This window comes from Cetorhinus maximus, chromosome 19 (genome assembly GCF_964194155.1).
Source record: "Cetorhinus maximus chromosome 19, sCetMax3.hap1.1, whole genome shotgun sequence".
Classification (NCBI taxonomy): Eukaryota; Metazoa; Chordata; class Chondrichthyes; order Lamniformes; family Cetorhinidae; genus Cetorhinus; species Cetorhinus maximus.
This window is the reverse complement of record NC_135897.1, coordinates 40,609,128-40,628,440: the sequence shown is the minus strand read 5'-3', so window position 1 is coordinate 40,628,440 and position 19,313 is coordinate 40,609,128. Positions and strand designations below refer to the sequence as shown.

General features: G+C 43.3%; 1 protein-coding gene across 4 annotated transcripts in view; it reads left to right on the top strand.

The window, feature by feature from the left end:
* Positions 1-17,702, top strand: part of trim59 (tripartite motif containing 59) — a 30,339-nt gene extending 12,637 nt beyond the window's left edge. Inside the window, exons 1-3 of one of the 4 annotated variants that reach the window (XM_078563775.1) lie at positions 4,118-4,480; positions 5,784-5,820; positions 13,768-17,702. In XM_078563775.1, the coding sequence (XP_078419901.1) occupies positions 4,468-4,480; positions 5,784-5,820; positions 13,768-15,013 (1,296 nt within the window). In that variant the 5' untranslated portion in view covers positions 4,118-4,467 and the 3' untranslated portion in view covers positions 15,014-17,702. Of the gene's footprint in view, positions 1-4,117; positions 4,481-5,783; positions 5,821-13,669 lie in introns of those variants that run through there. The other 3 variants (XM_078563772.1, XM_078563773.1, XM_078563774.1) reach the window with 3 other exon arrangements.
* Positions 17,703-19,313: the final 1,611 nt, after the last annotated feature.

The following is a 19,313-nucleotide window of genomic DNA, read 5'->3' as shown; positions in this document are numbered from 1 at the left end:
TCCAGGGCTCGGTGGGTGATCCTTGCAGTGTCTCTCAATCAGCTGTCCACACTTGTGTTAAGCAGGTTACAGACGCTCTGTTCAGACGGGCATTGACCTTCATCCACTACCGTTGGGACCAGACAAGCCAGACACAGTGAGCCAGAGGCTTCGCGGCCATTGCTGGCTTCCCCCGTGTCCAGGGCACACATGTGGCCATCAAGGCGCCAGCAGGTGAGCCCGGTGCCTTCGTCAACAGGAAGGGCTTCCACTCCATGAACGTGCAGATAGTGTGTGATCACAGGATGCTGATTCTACAAGTCTGTGCAAGGTACCCAGGCAGTTCCCACGACGCCTACATCCTCAGACACTCCCAGATGCCGGGGCTCTTCAGTGCTCCAGCCCGGCTGGATGGATGGCTGCTGGGTGACAAAGGCTATCCCCTCAGAAGGTGGCTCATGACGCCTCTCCGCCATCCAAGAACAGAAGCTGAGCAGCGGTACAATAGGAGCCATGCCTCCTCAAGGTCTGTGGTGGAGAGAGCCATTGGTCTTCTCAAGATGCGCTTCCAATGTCTGGACCCCTCAGGGGGTCCACTCCAGCACCCCCCAGATCGTGTGTCGCTGATAGTGGTTGCATGCTGCGCTCTCCACAATCTTGCGCTGGAAAGAGGGGACGCAGTGGACGATGAAGACGTTGACGCATTGGCTGCGGCTGCACATGATGAGTCCAGCAGTGAGTCCGAGGATGAGCATGCACAGGGAAATGCTGAGGGGGTAGACGCTGACCTAGGCATACTCCAGGGAGGCAGGGACACCCGGGAGGCTTTAATCCAATGAATCTTCAGCTAGCTCACCACTGATGGACCTCCAGAACAAGCCTGGGCTGTAGGCTCCATACTCGATACCTAAGTGCCAAATCTTCCAGGTTAGGAACAGTAACTAAGGGCTTTGTTAATAAAGCTGAATGTCCCATAATGCACTCCTAACATTTTTGGAAACCATACACATGCAGAAGAAAAGAGGCACCCTCAGCCATGGTCACATTTCTGAATTTAATATCACAGGCAAAGAAACTTAATAAAACAAACTGACAAGGGTGTTCGAAATCAAAGGAAATCATAAAGACCTCTCTCAGGCCAACACAAAAGCACCGGTGATAAACCCGTGGTGTGCCTAACGTGCCTTATGTTTATGTTTCTGGGTGAGATGTCTTGGTGCTGCCCCATCGCTGGGAGTGGCATCTGAGACAGCCTGCTCACTCTGCTGTCCTGTTGGCCTCGATGACCTTGGCGGTCATCCTCTGGCCCATGGAGCCTGTGCTGGCCCCGCCTGGGAGGGAGCTGCCAGTTCCACAGCTGGCATCTCCCCAGTTGTCGCAGCCTCACCGGATGCTACGGTCACTTGGGAGAGGGGAAGAGAAGCTGCCGCCCTCACCTGGAGCGCCCTGAGAGGTGTCCGCAGAGACGACAGGCAGCTGCTGCGCCGACGTGAGGTCGCTTTGGACCTCCCTGCTCACTGTGGATGGATGGGCACCGAGCTGGGATACTTGGTGCCCACACCATCTCCCACACTGGCACTGACCAGCTGAGGTCAATGCCAATGTGAGGGCTTGCTGGTCAGAGCGCATCCCCAGGAAACCCTGATGGGTCTCCTGGAGGAGCCACTCCATGAGAGTTGCCACTCTCTCCATGGAGGATGCATGGCACTCAGACATGTGGCTCATTGCTTTGGCGATTGTCCACGTAGACTCCTTCACCATGGAGACCAAGCCTCATGTATCTCCCCCAGATGCACCCGCACACCTGGCTGCATTTCCTGCCCCTGATGCATTGCAGACAACTCCAGAGGCACATCATCATGCACCGACTGAGCATGTGCCTGGTCCCCTGCAGTCCTCTAACTGCTGGTGCCATGGGCACTCTCTGTCTCTGCCATCTCCTCCAGCGACTGTGAATTGCCATTACCACTGTGCCCCAGGACACTAGCTGACGTTCGAATTCCCACCGAGGTGCTAGTATCTGCGCTGGTTCCTGCCTCGCAGAGATGGTGTGATGCTGGTGAGACTTCAGGCCCCTCAGGTGTGAGAGGGGGCCTGTGCTGCTCCTCCTCCCAACCCTGCTCCGATAATGCTGAAAGGAAGAACAAGGACAGTGAATCAGTTAACGTGGAGACATTGACAAAGTGCATCCCTGTCCCCCGGATCATTACGCGCTCATCCTTCATCAATGGTCAAGCCATGTTGCAAAGTTAAATCAATTAATGTTCAACACTGCTATGGCTGTTGGGAGAACAATGCTGAACTCACTGCTGGGTATAAATACCTGGCCGTGGCACCTCAGCCTCACCGACACCAGTGGACCTGGGCGCATGGCGCCTCTCCAGATCCAGGGCTAGGAATGGCAATCTGCGCCTGGCCGCTGCCAGTCCTTGCACGCTCTGCCACGTTGTGAGCATTCTTCTCCTGAAAATGAGAGACGAGTATTGATTAGTGCAAATTGCACATGGACTCGCTTTGCGCACGGCCCACCCCAACCAGAGTGGGACATATCAGGGCTCCAATGCCTCCTCACCCCGCTGCTGCCGAACACTCACACAAAGATGCTAGGCCTATTACCCACCCCCACCTTGGACACATGCTGCCTACATCACATTAGGCGCAAGCACGTGGAGCGCAGAGGGCAGCAGATGGTTCGTTGCCACACCACCTTGAAGCTCCCCTCCAAGCATGTCATCACCCTGACTTGGACATATCCTGCAGTTCAAACACAGCACCTAGGTGCAGCTCCTCCAGGTTGCCCCCAAATCAGTCATGTGGGACTCAGTATAACACATGCTGCGGGGGCAAAACACATCTCTTCACCAGCCTCTCAGGCTGACCTCAGCATGGGTAATATCTGCTGGCCCACCCAGCATTGACATGCCGTCGATGATTCAATGCAGCCACTATACTCAGACTTGGGGGCAGGGATGGCGGGCAGCAGGGGCGGGGGGGGGGGGTGGTGGTGGTAGCCGACCTGGTGGGTTAAATGACTAATACCAACATGGTACTCACCCTGCCAGAGCGCAACAAGTCATTGAAGCGCTTGTGACACTGGATCCAGGTGCATCGCACCACATCATGGGAGTTCACCACCTCCTCCCAGGCACGTTTCGTCATGTGGGGGGGCCTCCTCCTTCCATCCTGGGGAACCAGCACCTCCCCGCTGTGCTGCCACCTCCTCGAGGAGGGTATTAAGGCAGTCATCCGAAAAACGAGGGGCACACTGGCCCCCTGCCCTACCCTCCGGCCTGGCTTGCCCCGAAGGTCTACCTCCGGACTTGCATCAACTTCATTGCCCCCCTGTACAGCACTTTGCCCAGCCATTGCGAGCAGCTTTTCTGAGGCTGCTAGGGCCTTCCTTTATACAGGCCGCCGGATCACCATTAGACCCGGCGGGCTGAGCGCGCCCGCAGCCGTCCGCCCACTCCCGCTGTGCACTGGAATCATGAAGTACGCTGGGCGGGCATTAATTGGCCCACCCGCGTAAAATGGCGGCACGGACCCGATCGCGAGCGGCGATCAGGTCCGCGCCCACTCTGCCCCCCGTACCAACCAGAAAATTCAGCCTGAGGAGAAATTACTTCACTCAAAGGGTTGTGAATCTTTGGAATTCTTTACCCCAGAGGCCGTGGATGCTCCATCATTGAATATATTTAAGGCTGGGACAGATTTTTGGCCTCTCAGGGAATGCGGAGTGGGTAGAAAAGTGGAATTGAACTTCAAGGTCAGCAATGATCATATTGAATGGTTGAGCAGGCTTGACAGGCTATATGATCTACTCCTCTCTTTCTTCTTTTTCCAGTCGAAAGACTGGTGAAAACTTTAGGGCTAGTGCAGTTAGGAGTAACTGAGATTCTAATGCCATAATATGTGAAAATTACTGTTGAACATCTTATCTTATCACTGAAAATTTAATTTTAGAAGTTTGTAGTCTCATCCCCTCAGGAAAATTAATATTGCAGATTTTAAATATATTATATAACTTTTAGTTTTTCTGTTCACTGTTATCTCTTTCCCTTAATCACAAAAGTCTGCCCCAATCTTTATTTCACTTCCTGTACAATGAGTTAAATGTAATTTATCTTTCCTGTTTTATTATTTCCTGCTTTGCAGTCTGTGTCTTTCAGTTAGGGTTCTTCAATTTGATTGAAGATGCTTCCTGCTGTCACAGACACCACAGATCCCTGCAGAGTGCTGTACTGGATCAGATGCCTGATTACCTGAAATTTCCACTGATAAACCCATGAAAAGTCCCTGGGCAACTGTACAAGAGGCGAATTTTAAAAAAGTTCCTTCGCTGCTCGCAGCAAAATCTGGGCCCATGAGTGTACTGGAGGGAAGAGATGAGCCAATACTTGTCATGTTGTTAAGAGATTCAAGGGCTTATCAAGGTTGTTAGTGCTGGTGCATGGATTCTATGTCAGGTGTTCATTCTCAACATGAAGCATGCCCAGGTCAGGTAGAGTAAAGTTCCCCTTACACCAATGTGACAATTCTCCCCACCGGCTAATCTGTGGTGAATTAGCACTGTGCTCATTTGTGATTGAATTGGGACAGCCCAGATTCATTTCATACAGTCACTAGACAAAGGAGGCTTGATATGAAGCCATATCCCACTGTTGTTCAACATGCTGTATCATCTTGGCGGAAGCGATCCTGTTATAAGGGCAAGAAATAGCTAGAGCAAGATTAAAGGACAGAATGAGACTATTCCAGAATGCAGCTTTGTGTGCCCTGCTTCAGAAAAGTCCTGTGAATAAGGGGATGAACAAGTGAAGAACAAATTTGATGATCTCGGCAAGAATCCCAAGGTGGTTGCACTGACACTGCCTAATTTAGAATTTTGAACATCAGTGTAGATGACCAGTACTTAATGTAAGCTCAGTGGAACATCATAGAGGAAGAATTTATTAGCACCTGCTTTCCAACTTCAGAAGCACTCCCTATATTTTGCAGTGCACTTGGTATTGCTTTATTACTGAAGGCTTAATATCTTGGCATTCCCCATCTAACGTCATCTTGAGAAAGTCTTGACGCTGTGAAGACTGGAGCAGTTACTGAGAGTGTGAATGTAAAATGAGGATAGAATCTGGGTTTGGCTTTAATGATCTTCCCTGGTTATATAACCTGACATAAAATACATTTCAAAGCCTTATCCATGAAGAATGAGGACTTGGTAAAGGTGTGAGGATTATGAGCACTTGCAGTTTGAGTCAATTCCTTAAGAAGAGAGGACAAAAATCAAGTTGTGCTCCTTGACTGCCAGAAATATTTTAGAACAATTTGTTCCACTATAGCTCTCAGCTGTTTACTTTTATGACAACGTCTACAAAAGATTTCTTTGAGGATCATGCAAATATAGTTACCTTGAGAGTTATATTATAGCTGAAATTTGAATGCATTTAGCTTTTTCTCAGAATGCAAAACACTTATGTCAACTTGTTAAATTATATTAGATATGGGCCATGAACATTAGCTTTTGATCAAGCATGGCAACCTGTGTTAAAGGATAAAAATATTGAATGCATGATTAACCTATCAGATAATCTTTATTGACCTTGCGCACAATTTCCATCATATTTAAAAATATACAAGGGTAACTAAATCTAACTCTGAAATAATTCCAAACTTCAGTCACTTTTTGAAGGAAGACTATTTTTGAGAAAACCTTCTACAAAATTTGAAATTAAAACATTCTGTATTTTGGATGTGTTGGACTCATAAGGGATTGTTGATATTTTCTAAATTTTTTTGTATTCTAGTTTGGATTGCATACTACTTGAGAATATGCTGGAAAAGGTAATGATTCATGTTCGTTTCCAAATTGTAGCACCCTAATTAGAACTGAAAGGAATTCATTGGAGGTATTTCAGCTACATTAAAGAATATCAGAAAAAACGTTTTCTCGGTGTTGCCTCAGAGCCAAAGCTCAGATGGAATTGTACAAATAAATATATGCCCTCCCTAGATGATATTTCTAACTATATAGTTTTACAGTATTACTTGGCAGGGTGGTGATGGGTGTTAACTTTAAACTAAAAGATATGTTTTATTTTAAATAGACGGCACTACTAATTGGTCCTTTGTGTGGTTTCTTGCAACAGGTAACTTTGCATGCTGGTGTTTTTGTCATGTCTGGAAGATGTATAACAAATTAGAGTTTGATTCTCTTCTCATGATTGTCTACTCCAGAGTTGATTATATTGATGTGAATGAAGCTGTTACACAGTTATATATTTTGCCACGCAGCAAGTTTATTTTTGTAAAAGCAAGTCAAATTATTTTAGTCATAGAGGTTTGCAGCACAGAAAAAGGCCCTTTGGCCCATCGATTCTGCACCGGTCAAACAAGTACCTAACTATTCTAATCCCATTTTCCAGCACTAGGCCCATAGCCGTGTATGCCATGGCATCGCAGGTGCATGTCCAAATACTTCTTAAATGTTATGAGGGTTTCTGCCTCTACCACTCTTTCAGGCAGTGAGTTCCAGATTCCCACCACCCTCTGGGTGAAAAAATTCTTCCTCACATCCCCTCTAAACCTCCTGCCCCTTACCTTAAATCTATGCCCCCTGGTTATTGACCCCTCCACCAAGAGGAAAAGTCCCTTCCTGTCTACCCTATCTATGCCCCTCATAACTTTATACTCCTCAATCATGTCCCCCCTCAATCTCCTCTGCTCCAGGAAAAATAACCCCAGTCTATCCAATCTCTCCTCATAACTAAAACACTCCAGCCCAGGCAACATCCTGGTAAATCTCCTCTGCACTCACTCTAGTGCAATCACATCCTTCCTATAATGTGTATTCCAGAACTGCACACAATTCTCTAGCTGTGGCCAAACCAGCATTTTATACAGTTCCAGCATAACCTCCCTGTTCTTATATTCTGTGCCTTGGCTAATAAAGGCAAGTATCCCATATGTTTTCTTAACCACCATATCTACCTGTCCCGCTACCTTAAGAGACCGGTGGACATGCACACCAAGGTCTCTCTGATCCTCGGTACTTCCCAGGGTCCTACCGTTCAACGTGTATTCCTGTGCCTTGTTTGTCTTGCCCAAGTGCATCACCTCACACTTATCCGGATTAAATTCCATTTGCCACTGATCAGCCCATCTGACCAGCCTGTCTATATCCTCCTGTAATCTAAGGCTATCCTCCTCACTACTTACCACCCCACCAATTTTCGTGTCATCCGTGAACTTGCTGCTCAATCTTCCGACATTCAAATTTAAATCGTTTATATATACCACAAACAGCAAGGGACCCAACACCGATCCCTGTGGAACCCCACTGGACACAGGCATCCAGTCACAAAAACACCCCTCGACCATCACCCTCTGCTTCCTGCCACTCAGCCAATTCTGGATCTAATTTGCCAAATTGCCTTGGATCCCATGGGCTCTTACCTTAGTTATCAGTTTCCCATTCGGGATCTTATCATAAGCCTTGCTGAAGTCCAAGTAGACTACGTCAAATGCATTGCCATCATCTACACACCTGGTCACCTCTTCGAAAAATTCAATCAAATTGGTCAGACATGATCTCCCCTTAACAAAACCAAACTGACTGCCTCTCTACAAGTGTAGATTAATTCTGTCCCTCAGAATTGCTTCCAATAGTTTCCCCACCACTGAGGTTAGACTGATTGGCCTGTAGTTCCCTGGTTTATCCTTCCTCCCTTCTTGAATAACGGTGGCTGTCCTCCAGTCCTCTGGCACCTCTCCTGTGGCCAGAGAGGTGTTGAAAATTATTGCCAGCGCCCCTGCTATCTCCTCCCTTGCCTCACTCAACAGCCTGGGATACATTTCAACCGGGCCTGAAGATTTATCTACTTTTAAGCCTGCCAGACCACTTAGAACCTCCTCCCTTTCTATGCTAATTTCTTTAATTATATCACAGTCCTTCTGCCTGATTTCCATACCCACTTTTATGCCCACTGATTGCCGTACCCATTTTATGAGAAACAATTTAAACATTTAAGATTTAATTATCTGTGTCATTACTTTTCCACTTAAATCCTGTATGATTTGGCACAAAGTCTCCCTTCATTTGATAACATTGGAATACTGTCATTAAATTTTCAGTTTGGGGATGTTAAATTAACCTGTTTGTGTTTGGAATATTGTGGATATAATAGTCTGATCAAATTTTAAGGTTGGTTGCTGGGATGCATTTATACTTGGCAATTAGGGTCAAAGCTATATTTAATATTTGGTATCAAAACTTGATGGCAGAAGTGGATTGAAATTCACTGATATGCTCAGTTGCTCTTTGAAAGATACTTTTCTTGCTTTGCTCTTTTATTCTTACAATCTAACAATATAACTATGATTCTGTCCCCTAACCTTTCCTTCAACTGCAGTGGATAAATATGGTTACCTTTCTACTCGTGTTCAGTTAATGTGGCATGAGTCATGTGATCACATTCTTATGGGGAATGTAGATTATAAATATTAAATCAGAAAAATCTTCTCTGAAGCACAATTCCTCCTCTTACATACAAAAACGAAGAAGATAGGAACTTTGATCAAGTAGTAGATTTTCTGGGACAATCCAAGTTGCAATGACACAAGAATAGGTGGGAAGGCGAGAGTGAGGATGACAAAAGGAGTCTACAGAGGGATATAGACAGGTTAAGTGAGTGGGCAAAAACTTGGCAGATGGAATATAATGTGGGAAAATGTGAGGTTATGCACTTTGGCAGGAAGAATAGAGGAGCGGAATATTATTTAAATGGAGAAAGACTGCAGAAAATTGCAGCACAGAGGGATTTGGGAATCCTTGTGCATGAATCCCAAAAAGCTAGCATACAAGATCAACAGGTAATAGGGAAGGCAAATGGAATGTTGGCCTTTATTTCAAAGGGAATGGAGTATAAAATAGGGAAGTCTTACTAAAACTATACAAGGCACTAGTTAGACCACACCTAGAATACTGTGAACAGCTTTGGTCCCCTTATCTAAGGAAAGATATACTGGCATTGGAGGCAGTGCAGAGAAAGTTCAATAGGTTGATCCTGTACATGGAGGGATTTTCTTTTGAGGAGATGTTGAGTAGGTTGGGCCTGTACTCATTGGAGTTTAGAAGAATGAGAGGCAACCTTATTGAAACATATAAGATTCTTAGGGAGCTTGACAGGATAAATGCGGAGAGGTTGTTTCTCCTTGTGGGAGAGCCTAGGACCAGAGGGCATAATCTCAGAGTAAGGGGTCACTCATTTAAGACAGAGATGATGAGGAATTTCTTCTCTGAGAGGGCAGTCAATCTGTGGAATTCTTTACTCCAGAGGGCTGTAGAGGCTGGGTCGTTAAGTATATTCAAGGCTGAGATAGACAGATTTTTAATCAGTAAAGGAATCAACGGTTATGGGGAAAAGGCAGGAAAGTGGAGTTGAGGATTATCAGATCAGCCATGATCTCATTGATTTGCAGAGCAGACTCGATGGGCCAAATGGCCTACTTCTCCTACGTCTTATGGTCTTCAAGCCCTTCACTTGGGTAGGAATGTACACAACTGAAGCATCATTATTTGCTGTTTGAGTATTAAATAAGACACAATCCCTGTCGATCCAAGCCAATGCCTGCTAGGCCTGTCCAGTAGGAACCAAATGTGGGTGTAACATCTGCAGGATGTAAGTCAGAGAGGTGAAGCAGTAACTGCATGGAGTTTGAGAAACACAGCCTGGGACCTATTCCTGGAAGCCTTTACAACTCTGGCTGTTTCCGCACATACCAACCACCTCCCCAGGAAAGGCAGAGAGAAGCCACAAACTAACAAAAAACTTTTCAGTTCCCCACAAATTCAACGCCTGAATGGTACAAAGCCCACCACCACATTTTTAAGTCCCTAGATGCAGCCAAACCCCAGTAACCATTGTCAAATGATCCTAACTCCCAAGCAGTGCACTGCTCCCATCATGTGCATATTGTACTGACTACTCTTCAGATTAGGTGTTAAACTGAAACCCATTTGCCCTGTCAGGTGGATGTAAAAAAAAAATCCTATGGTACTGTTTGAGCAAGAGCAAGACATGTCCATTACCAACATCACCAGAACTGATTATCTGGTCAAATATTTAATGACTGTGGGAACTTGCTGCCACAGAATGGCTGCCAAGTTTTCGTACATTGCAACAATAACTATCCAACAACTTGCATTTGTATAGCACTTTCAATGTAGTAAAACATCCCAAGATGCTTTTTACTAGAGCATCATTAAACAGAATATGATACCGAATTACATGTGGAGATACTGGGACAGATGACTGAAAACTTGGACAAGATGTACATTTTAAGCAGCAGGAAAGAGAGTTGGAGAGATTTAGGGAGGGAGAAAAAAGGGCCTCAGCCACTGAAGGCAAGGGCACCAAAGGTGGAGCAATTAAAATTGGGGATACACAAGAGGCCAGATTGGGAGGAGCATAGATATGAGTTTTGTAGGCCTGGAGGAGGTTAGGGATAGGGAGAGACAAGATCATGGGAGGATTTGGAAAAACTGGTTGAGAATTTTAAAATTGATAATTGCTTTTTGTAGGTCAGTAAGCATGAGCAAGGGTAATGGGTGAACAGGACTTGGTGCGAGTTCAAATACAGGCAGCAGTTAGTAATGTCCAATTGGATACTTTCATATATGTATATTTAAAAAAATCAATCTAAACGTTATGACAGATGTTAGCAGCAAAGCACGCAACGCTGACCACAGTAATAAGAGCATATCACACGACATGCCGCTACGAGGCAATGTAATTTGATAGTTATCTTTATATGTTGGGAACAAAGCCAATCGATTGCAATAGAAATATAGAAAGATTTAAGGCACATAAGGGCTCTCATCTAATCCCACCTTCCAGTTCTTGGTGTCTAGTAGGCCTAGTAGGTTATGGCACCTCAAGTATATATCCACATTTTATTTGTTAAATGTGCAGATGGTTTCTGCTTCTATCACACTTTCAGACAGAGTTCCAGACGTCCACCACCCTCTGGGTGAAAAAATTCCTCTTCGACTCCCTCTAATCTTTCCACCAATTACCTTTAAATCTATGCCATCTGGATTGTGACCTGTATGCTAAGGGAAATAGGTCTTGCCAATCCACTCTCTTTAGGCCCCTTATAATGTTATACACCTCAATTAAATCTCCCATTAGCTTCCTCTCTTCCAAAGAAAACAACCACAGCCTATCCAATCTTTCCTCCATAGCAATTGGGAGAGCTGTCCCACAGACTAGTGAAGCAACAGCCTGACATAGTCATACTCACGGAATCATACCGTACAATGTCCCAGACACCACCATCACCATCCCTGGATATGTCCTGTCCCCACTGGCAGGACAGACCCACCAGAGAGTGCAGCACACTGGTATACAATTGGGAGTTGCCCTGGGAATCCTCAATATTGACTCCAGATGCCGGAGGGGCAAGGATACCTTGTGCTGATTACCACCTATCGACCACCCAGCCCATTTCCCCCCACCCTCAGTTGCTAGTTGGTACTCCTCCATGTTGAAGTTACAACACAGGCAACTTACGTGCCAAATAGTGGAAGCAGCATGCCATAGGCAGAGCTAAGCGATCCCATAACAAACGGATCAGACCAAAGCTTTGCAGCCCTGCCACATCTGGTTGTGAATGGTGGAGGACAGTTAAACAACTCCCTGGAAGAGGAGGCTCCACAAATATCCTCATCCTGAATGATGGGGGAAGCCCAGCAAGTCAGTGCCAAAGCATTTGCAACCATCTTCAGCGAGAAATGCTGAGTGGATGATCCATTCCAGACTCCTCCAGAGGTCCCTAGCATCATAGATGCCAGTCTTCAGCCAGTTCAATTCGCTCCATGTGATATCAAAAAATTGCTGAAGGCACTAGATGCTGCAAAAGCTATGGGCCCTGACAACATTCCAGCAATAGTACTGAAGACTTGTCCTCCAGAACTAGCTGCGTCCCAAGCCAAGCTGTTCTAGTACAGCTACACACTGGCATCTTCCCTGTAATGTGGAAATTTGCCCAGTTAAGTCCTGGGAGCCAAGCAGGACAAATCCAATCCAGCCAATTACTGCCTCATTAGTCGACTCTCAATCATCAAGCACCCTCGCCTTTGAATCAGAGGGTTGTGGGTTCATGTCCCACTCCCGGAAACCAAGAACTGTGTTTGTACTCGAAAAGAGTTGCAATCTGTGACTGTCGATAACTCGAAAGAGTATCAAGCAGCACTTATACAGCAATAACCTGTTCATTTATGCTCAGTTTGGGTTCTGTCAGTGCCATTCAGCTCCTGACCTTATTAGAGCCTTAATCCAAACATTGATAAAGAGCTGAACTCAAAAGATGAGGTGAAAGTGACATCAAGGCAGCATTTGACCAAATGTGGCCTCAAGGAGCACTAGCAAGATGGAGTCAGTGGGAATCAGGGAAAATTCTCCACTGATTGGAGTCATACTTAGCCCAAAGGAAGATGGTTGTGGTTGTTAAAAGTCAATCATCTCAGCTCTGAGACATCACTGCAGGAGTTCCTCAGGGTAGTTAGTGTCCTGGCCCAACCATCTTCAGCTGCTTTATCAATGACCTTCCCTCCATCATAAGGTCGCAAATGAGGATGGTCGCTGATGATTGCACAATGTTCAGCACTATTTGCAACTCCTCAAATACTGAAGCAGTCCATGTCCATATGCAGCAAGACCTGCATAAGTGGCAAGTAACATTTGTGCTATACAAGTGCCAGGCAATGAACATCTCCAGCAAGAGGAATATAACCATCTCTCCTTGACATTCAATGGCATTACCAACACTGAATCCCCCACTATCAATATCCTGGGGGTTATTATTGACCAGGAACTGAACTGGACTAGCCATATAAATACTGTGGCTACAAGAGCAGGTCAGAGGCTGGGAATCCTGCAGCGAGTAACTCACCACCAGACTTCCCAAAGCCTGTCCAAGCCAGTAGTGTGATGGAATACTCTCCACTTGCCCGGATAAGTGCAGCTCCAACAACACTCGAGAAGCGCGACACCACTCAGGACAAAGCAGCTTGCTTGATTGGCGCCCCATCCACCACCTTAAACATTCACTTCATCCAACATCAACACAGTGGCAGCAGTGTGTACGATCTATATGCACTGCAGCAACTCGCCAAGGCTCCTTCGACAACACTTTCCAAATCTGCAACCTCTATCACCTAGAAGACAAGTGCAGCAGACACATGGGAAACCACCAACTGCAAGTTTCCCTCCAAGCTACATACCACCCTGACTTTGAACTTTATCGCCATTCCCTCACTGTTGTTGGGTCGAAATCCTGACACTTCCTCCCTAACAGCACTGTGGGTGTACTTACACTACATGGACTGCAGCGGTTCAAAAAGGCAGCTCACCACCACCTTCTCAAGGGCAGTTAGGGATGGGCAATAAATGCTGGCCTTGCTCGTGATACCCATATCCTGTGAATGAATACATAAAAAGCCCCCCATATTTTTAAGCCAACATTCACTTCTAACCCTCCACAAATTCTGTGACTGTTACTTATTTTCCTTCTGTAAAATGTCTTGATTTTCTAGGCTAACATTACTATATTAATATAAGTTTTTATATTAAGTATTTTAATGAAGACACGAGATTTAGTTATCTTAACTGAGTCTATTCTTTAATTGCAGGTAAATATGGATAATTTTGAGGAAGACTTAACTTGTTCTGTATGCTACTCCATCTTTGAAGACCCTCGCGTATTGCCTTGTTCTCACACTTTTTGTAGAACCTGTTTGGAAAACATTGTTCATGAATCAGGAAATTTTTCCATTTGGCGACCTCTCCGAATCCCATTGAAATGTCCTACTTGTAGAAGTATTGTGGATCTTCCCCCAGTGGGCACAAGCTCATTACCAATAAACTTTTCACTGATGGGAATTATTGAGAAATACCAGAAAGAAGAACATCCAAAGACTCCAACCTGCCCAGAGCACTTCAGGCAACCGTTAAACATGTTCTGTTTGTTGGACCGTAAATTGGTATGTGGTTATTGCTTAACAGTGGGTCAGCATCAAGGCCATCCCGTTGATGATCTCCAGAATGCTTATATTAAAGAAAAGGAGACAACTAGCAAACTTGTTGAGCAGCTGACTGATCAACATTGGGCCAAAGTATCCATTTTCATTGAACAACTGGAGCATCAGAAATCACAAGCGGAACAAATCATTCAACAAGATAAAGAAACAGTCATCGAGTATTTTGAGAATCTCCAAAAAACAATGGAAAGCAAAAAGCAAGCTCTTCTGGTTGCTTTTGATGAAGTCAACTTAAAGATTACCAATGAGTATGTTCCATTAATTCAAAAAATGCAAAAACTGAAGGAAGAACAACATGACCTTCTAGCATTTAGTACATATTTAGGAGATGAAAATGATCCCTTGGCTTTTCTTGAGAAAATTCATATCTACCGTCAGAGGGTGAATACTTTAATGAAAACACAGCTTCCATTTATTCGCCTGCTGAATATACAACCACGAGCAGGACAATTTCTGATGCAAAAATGGTCAAAAGTTACACTTGACCATATTGAAGATGCACCAATTCCACAAGTGAAACATTGTTTGGAAAATCACTGGAATAAATATCTCGCAATATGTATCAATCAAATGAAGGAATTTTCTCAAAGATCTGTTGCTTCAGCTGTATTTTTAACACTGCTGTTCTTGCTGACCATCATTTCATTGAGTGTTTTGCTCAAGGATTCTTGTGTTGATTTGTTAAATGCCACAGTTATCGATCTCCCACTGGTGAAACAGATGTGTGATTTAATGCTAGAAGTTTGTGCTGGACTTCATTCTTTGAAGGTTGCTTTGGAACATTCTGTACAATCACTGATTAATTTTTTTTGCCAACTGACAGTTTCTTTTCCTTGCATTTATCAAATATTTGGTTTTCAATTAAGTACTGTTTTTCAATATGCTTCAAACAGTTTACAGAGTTTACTTTCATCTGAAAGTTACGAACAAACTTAACTGAAAAATGAAATTACTCCTCTAGCTGTATTAGTCATTCATTGACTGTACCATAAGTAGGGTATGCCATAAACAATCTAGAAGTCAAAGTTACATCTTTAAATGTTTTCTAAAGGAAGGATCAACATTTTTTACATTGGTGTAATCTTCAGTTATTTTAGCTAAGGAATGATAGTAGTAAACTTTATTAATTTCTATCAACACCCAACATTCATATCAAGCACTTCCAGTTTATTATAGCTCAGGTTATAACATAAAAGTAATTGGGGAACCAAAAGCATGCTCACCATTTATCCAACATTTCTGTACTCCCTTAAAAATGATTGCCTGTTATTTTGCATTTGCTGCTTTATGCAGTCCAAACTCATTTTAATTAGAAATTTTTAATTTGAACTGGATTTAAAGTTAATTATTAGAGGTAGGTGGTGTAATGTAGTTTTAAATAAGATCTACTAAGTTGAGGAATGTTAGTGTTGAAGAATTTCTTCAACCTTGCATTTCAATCTACCAGTCTTAATGTTGAACACTCCCAGGTCAGATTTGCACAGCCAGATGTAGATGGGGTTGCTGATCCTTCTGGATTGGCTGGGAATCTCCTGGAATGAGAATAATTTGCTATGAGTAACTTGGGGAGAAAATGAAAAAAAGTAGCATTGATGAGTAGCACTTTGTACAGGGGAAAGACAGTACTCTGACAAGTGTGTGCGGGCTACTAAGGAAAGGGCATCTTTTCGTGAGCTGTTCTTGTTTTGGCTGCAACAGTACCCATCTCTGGTAAATACTTGTAACTTTTCTATTCCAGTCAGTTTCCTTCCTCCCCTCTCCCATTTTCACTGTGTTTTATGAGTCTTCTGGAATCGAAGGTGAATCTCTTGAGCAAGGCTTCTCGCAACCTAGAAGAGAAAGTAAAGCTTTGTGCCTAGTTTGCACCTATGCAATTCATTTGCCTGCTCCTGGAATTCTCAGCTTCTCATGAGACATTGAGGACCCAACCTTTTAGGAAAATGCAATATTTGCAAACTATTAGGCTGCATCACAGCATCAAGTCATCCAGGAGTACATCCAGAGTTGACAATCATAGAGCCAGAGTAAAATTTCTATGCTGTTGTTGCAGTAATATCTCAACTTGAACCTCCCCTCTTTACAACTGACCCCCCTGCCCTTAAGGTATGCAAAGAAGCCCACATGCTGAAATCTATTCTCATGCCTTTGAACTCTGAAGCCCAGATCTCCATTTGCCAGGAGCATACCCAAAAGGGCAACTGTGATGATCTTCCTCCTAATCTTTTTCCTGTGTTCATACTCTCTGATCAGTATGGAAATGTTGCAGGAAAGAGAAGGGAAGTATTTCAGAAACAAGAAATTGGTAAAACAAAAGCAAATCTTGTGACTAAATTCTCAGGATGAAGGTAACAAAATGAATCTCAACACCATTGCTTCCTCTCATGATGTTGATGAGCTGTTGAGCTGAAAAGGCCAATTATGTCCCACACGATGGTGGTAGTAACAATTGAGTGATTTCCTGGGCCATTTCAGAGGACGCTTAAGAGTCAACCACATTGCTGTGGTTGGAGTCACAATATAGTCAGACCACGTAAGGACTGCAAGTTTCCTTCCTTAAAGGACATTAGTGAACCAGATGGATTTTTACAATTCAGTGGTTTTATGGTCATTGTTATTGATATTAGCTTTGCACCCCTGATTTAATTGACTGAATATAAAGTCCTCAACTACCATAGTGAGATTGATATAATTGTCAAATTTTCATTCAGTTAAACAGCCTGTTGGAAGTACAGTCTGGTAGTTGATAATTTGACGATGTTATGTTTTATCCTCAAGATCAGGGCCAGCTAAAAGTCCATAATGGTTGTCCTCATGTACCTGAGGTTCAGGTCCTGTGATAAAGGGATTCCCAGAGGGAAGAAAAGCTAACAAAGCAAGGGATAGCAACAGGAGTATTTTGCAATATTTTCCGATACCTCCTGAAAATTATCTATTTTCTGGAACAGTGGAACATTTTTTTGTAATTTTTATAGAATGAGATTTTATTGCAACAACCTCAGTCTCATATCCAGAAACTAATTAATGGTTCCCACCACCAGGCTAAATGTCACACACATTGTTGGTTCCTACCTACCACTGAGAATGGAGCATTTGAATTGTATGGGTCATGTAGCACTCTTCCAAACAATGTTTCTTTATTGTAACAGATAATTTAAAAGCAGATCATGTGGTGGTGGGTGAGCAATTTAGTACATCTGCCATATGATGGGGCAGATGTCTGTATAAAACTACTGATTTCTGGAGTAGCAAATTATACATGGGTTATAATTAAGGATACTATAAACACTAATTACGCCATGATATAAGTATCAAGACAATATTCTAGAGGTTAGGTACCTTTTGCAGAATTTTACTTAATATTGAATATGGTAAACATTCCAATAGATTGTTGTAAAATTATAGTCAATATATTTCCAGATTCTCTTTGTATGTCTTCTAAATAGCTGACAAATGTTAAACATTAAACTTGTATAGAATATAGCTCTGTAAATTACATACCACTGGCACAGAATTGGTGTTTGTATTTTTTTCATAGTAACATTGATAACTGCCTCACTTGGTTTTACCCAACTCAATATTTAAATGTAGAGCATTTTGCAACTTTAATAAACTTAATAAATGGAAAGTGGTAATACGAAGACAATCAATTATCATTTTAGCAGCTGTCACTGGGAGCATCCTGCAAGAATGTGATCTTACCCCAACTGCTACATACAATACCCCTTTCTGGTTCATTTGTTTCCAAGAGACAGGAATACTCAAGAAAGCTTGAAATACACTCAAAAATAAGATACAACACTCATAAGCAAACAGATAAGCATGTTATAATGTGAAAATTTAACTGTTTAAAGATAGCAGTTCTAAGCAGACAATCTAATATCCTCAGTATATAGCAATTTGACTGTGACTGACTTGCCTTATTCTACATGCATGTCTACTTCTAGTAGAGGACACTGGTTAGAGACCAAGCCTGGAACCCCTGAATTTTCACTTCCTTTATCTACATATGCCAAAGTTTTATTGAAAATTATAACACAGGGTGGGGGGTCATAAGGACTTTGAGGGCTACATTTTCTTCACAATCATCATTAAAAAATGTAGGTTGTAGTAGGCAATAGCCTCTTTCTCTACTACACTCAACCATTCGCAACCTACCCCCTAAAAAGCAAGAAAGATGTAGAGACCAGGGATACAAATTCAGCAGACATGCAAAGGCATATTCTGTCTTACAGTAACTCTTTCTTCCTTAGATGCTGCTTATGACCAAGCTTCTGTCCACCTGCCTTAATATTGCCATATGTGGCTGGGATCAAATTTTGCTTTATAATGCTCCTGTTGGGTGCCTAGGGATGTTTACTTTATTAAAGGTACTATACAAGTATATATCTAAAGGAGCCACTAGTAGGAGACTGTTAATAAGTTATGTGGCAGATTGAAAATATAGCATCACCTATTATGTAACTACTCAAATGCTACCCTGATTAAATCACATATTTGAAAGTAAGCTTAATTGGCTGATAAAGTACATAAGTGATGCATTTCTTGCTTGAAAACTCTCATTTATGTAATTACCCAAAGAGAAAACCACAAAATATAGATAAATGCTATAGGGATAAAAAATAAATTGCAAAAGAGGAATTCAAATAAAGGTCAGCATCAGGCCAGCAAATATGCATTTACCAAGTGATAGTGTTATCAATTCCCCTCAACCAAGTTCAGTCAGCTCCAAACCTCACCACTGAGTAACCGTTCACACCCTAACCCAGATTCCAATATCCCAACACTCACCAACCAAATGAACAAACTGAAGCACCACCTTCATTATGGGAATCCCAGCAGTGGAATTGCCAGCATTTGAACAAAATGTGCAAAGAAAAGCTTTGTAACCCCCATCTAAAAACCAAGTACTCATAGCTCTATCTTTCAGCCTGCACACCCATCCACTGAACAACAAGTTGGGGTTGCAGTGAACTTCCCTACTGGCTCATTTCTGTTCATGCACCACTGGCAGCATTTGGCATTCCAATCCACGCATTGGCTGACACACTCCCTTCCCAACCTTCGATTAACTGCTGTTTCATCCAATAGGCCATCCCTAGCCCACTTGATACCTCATTTGACAATACTGCATCCCCTACCCCAAAAGCTGGCTGAAATTTCCAGTCATTAGGGAAGATGACAAGGCAACCTAATCATTTGTAGTTGAAAACTCTGAAAAATTGACAATACAGTGAAA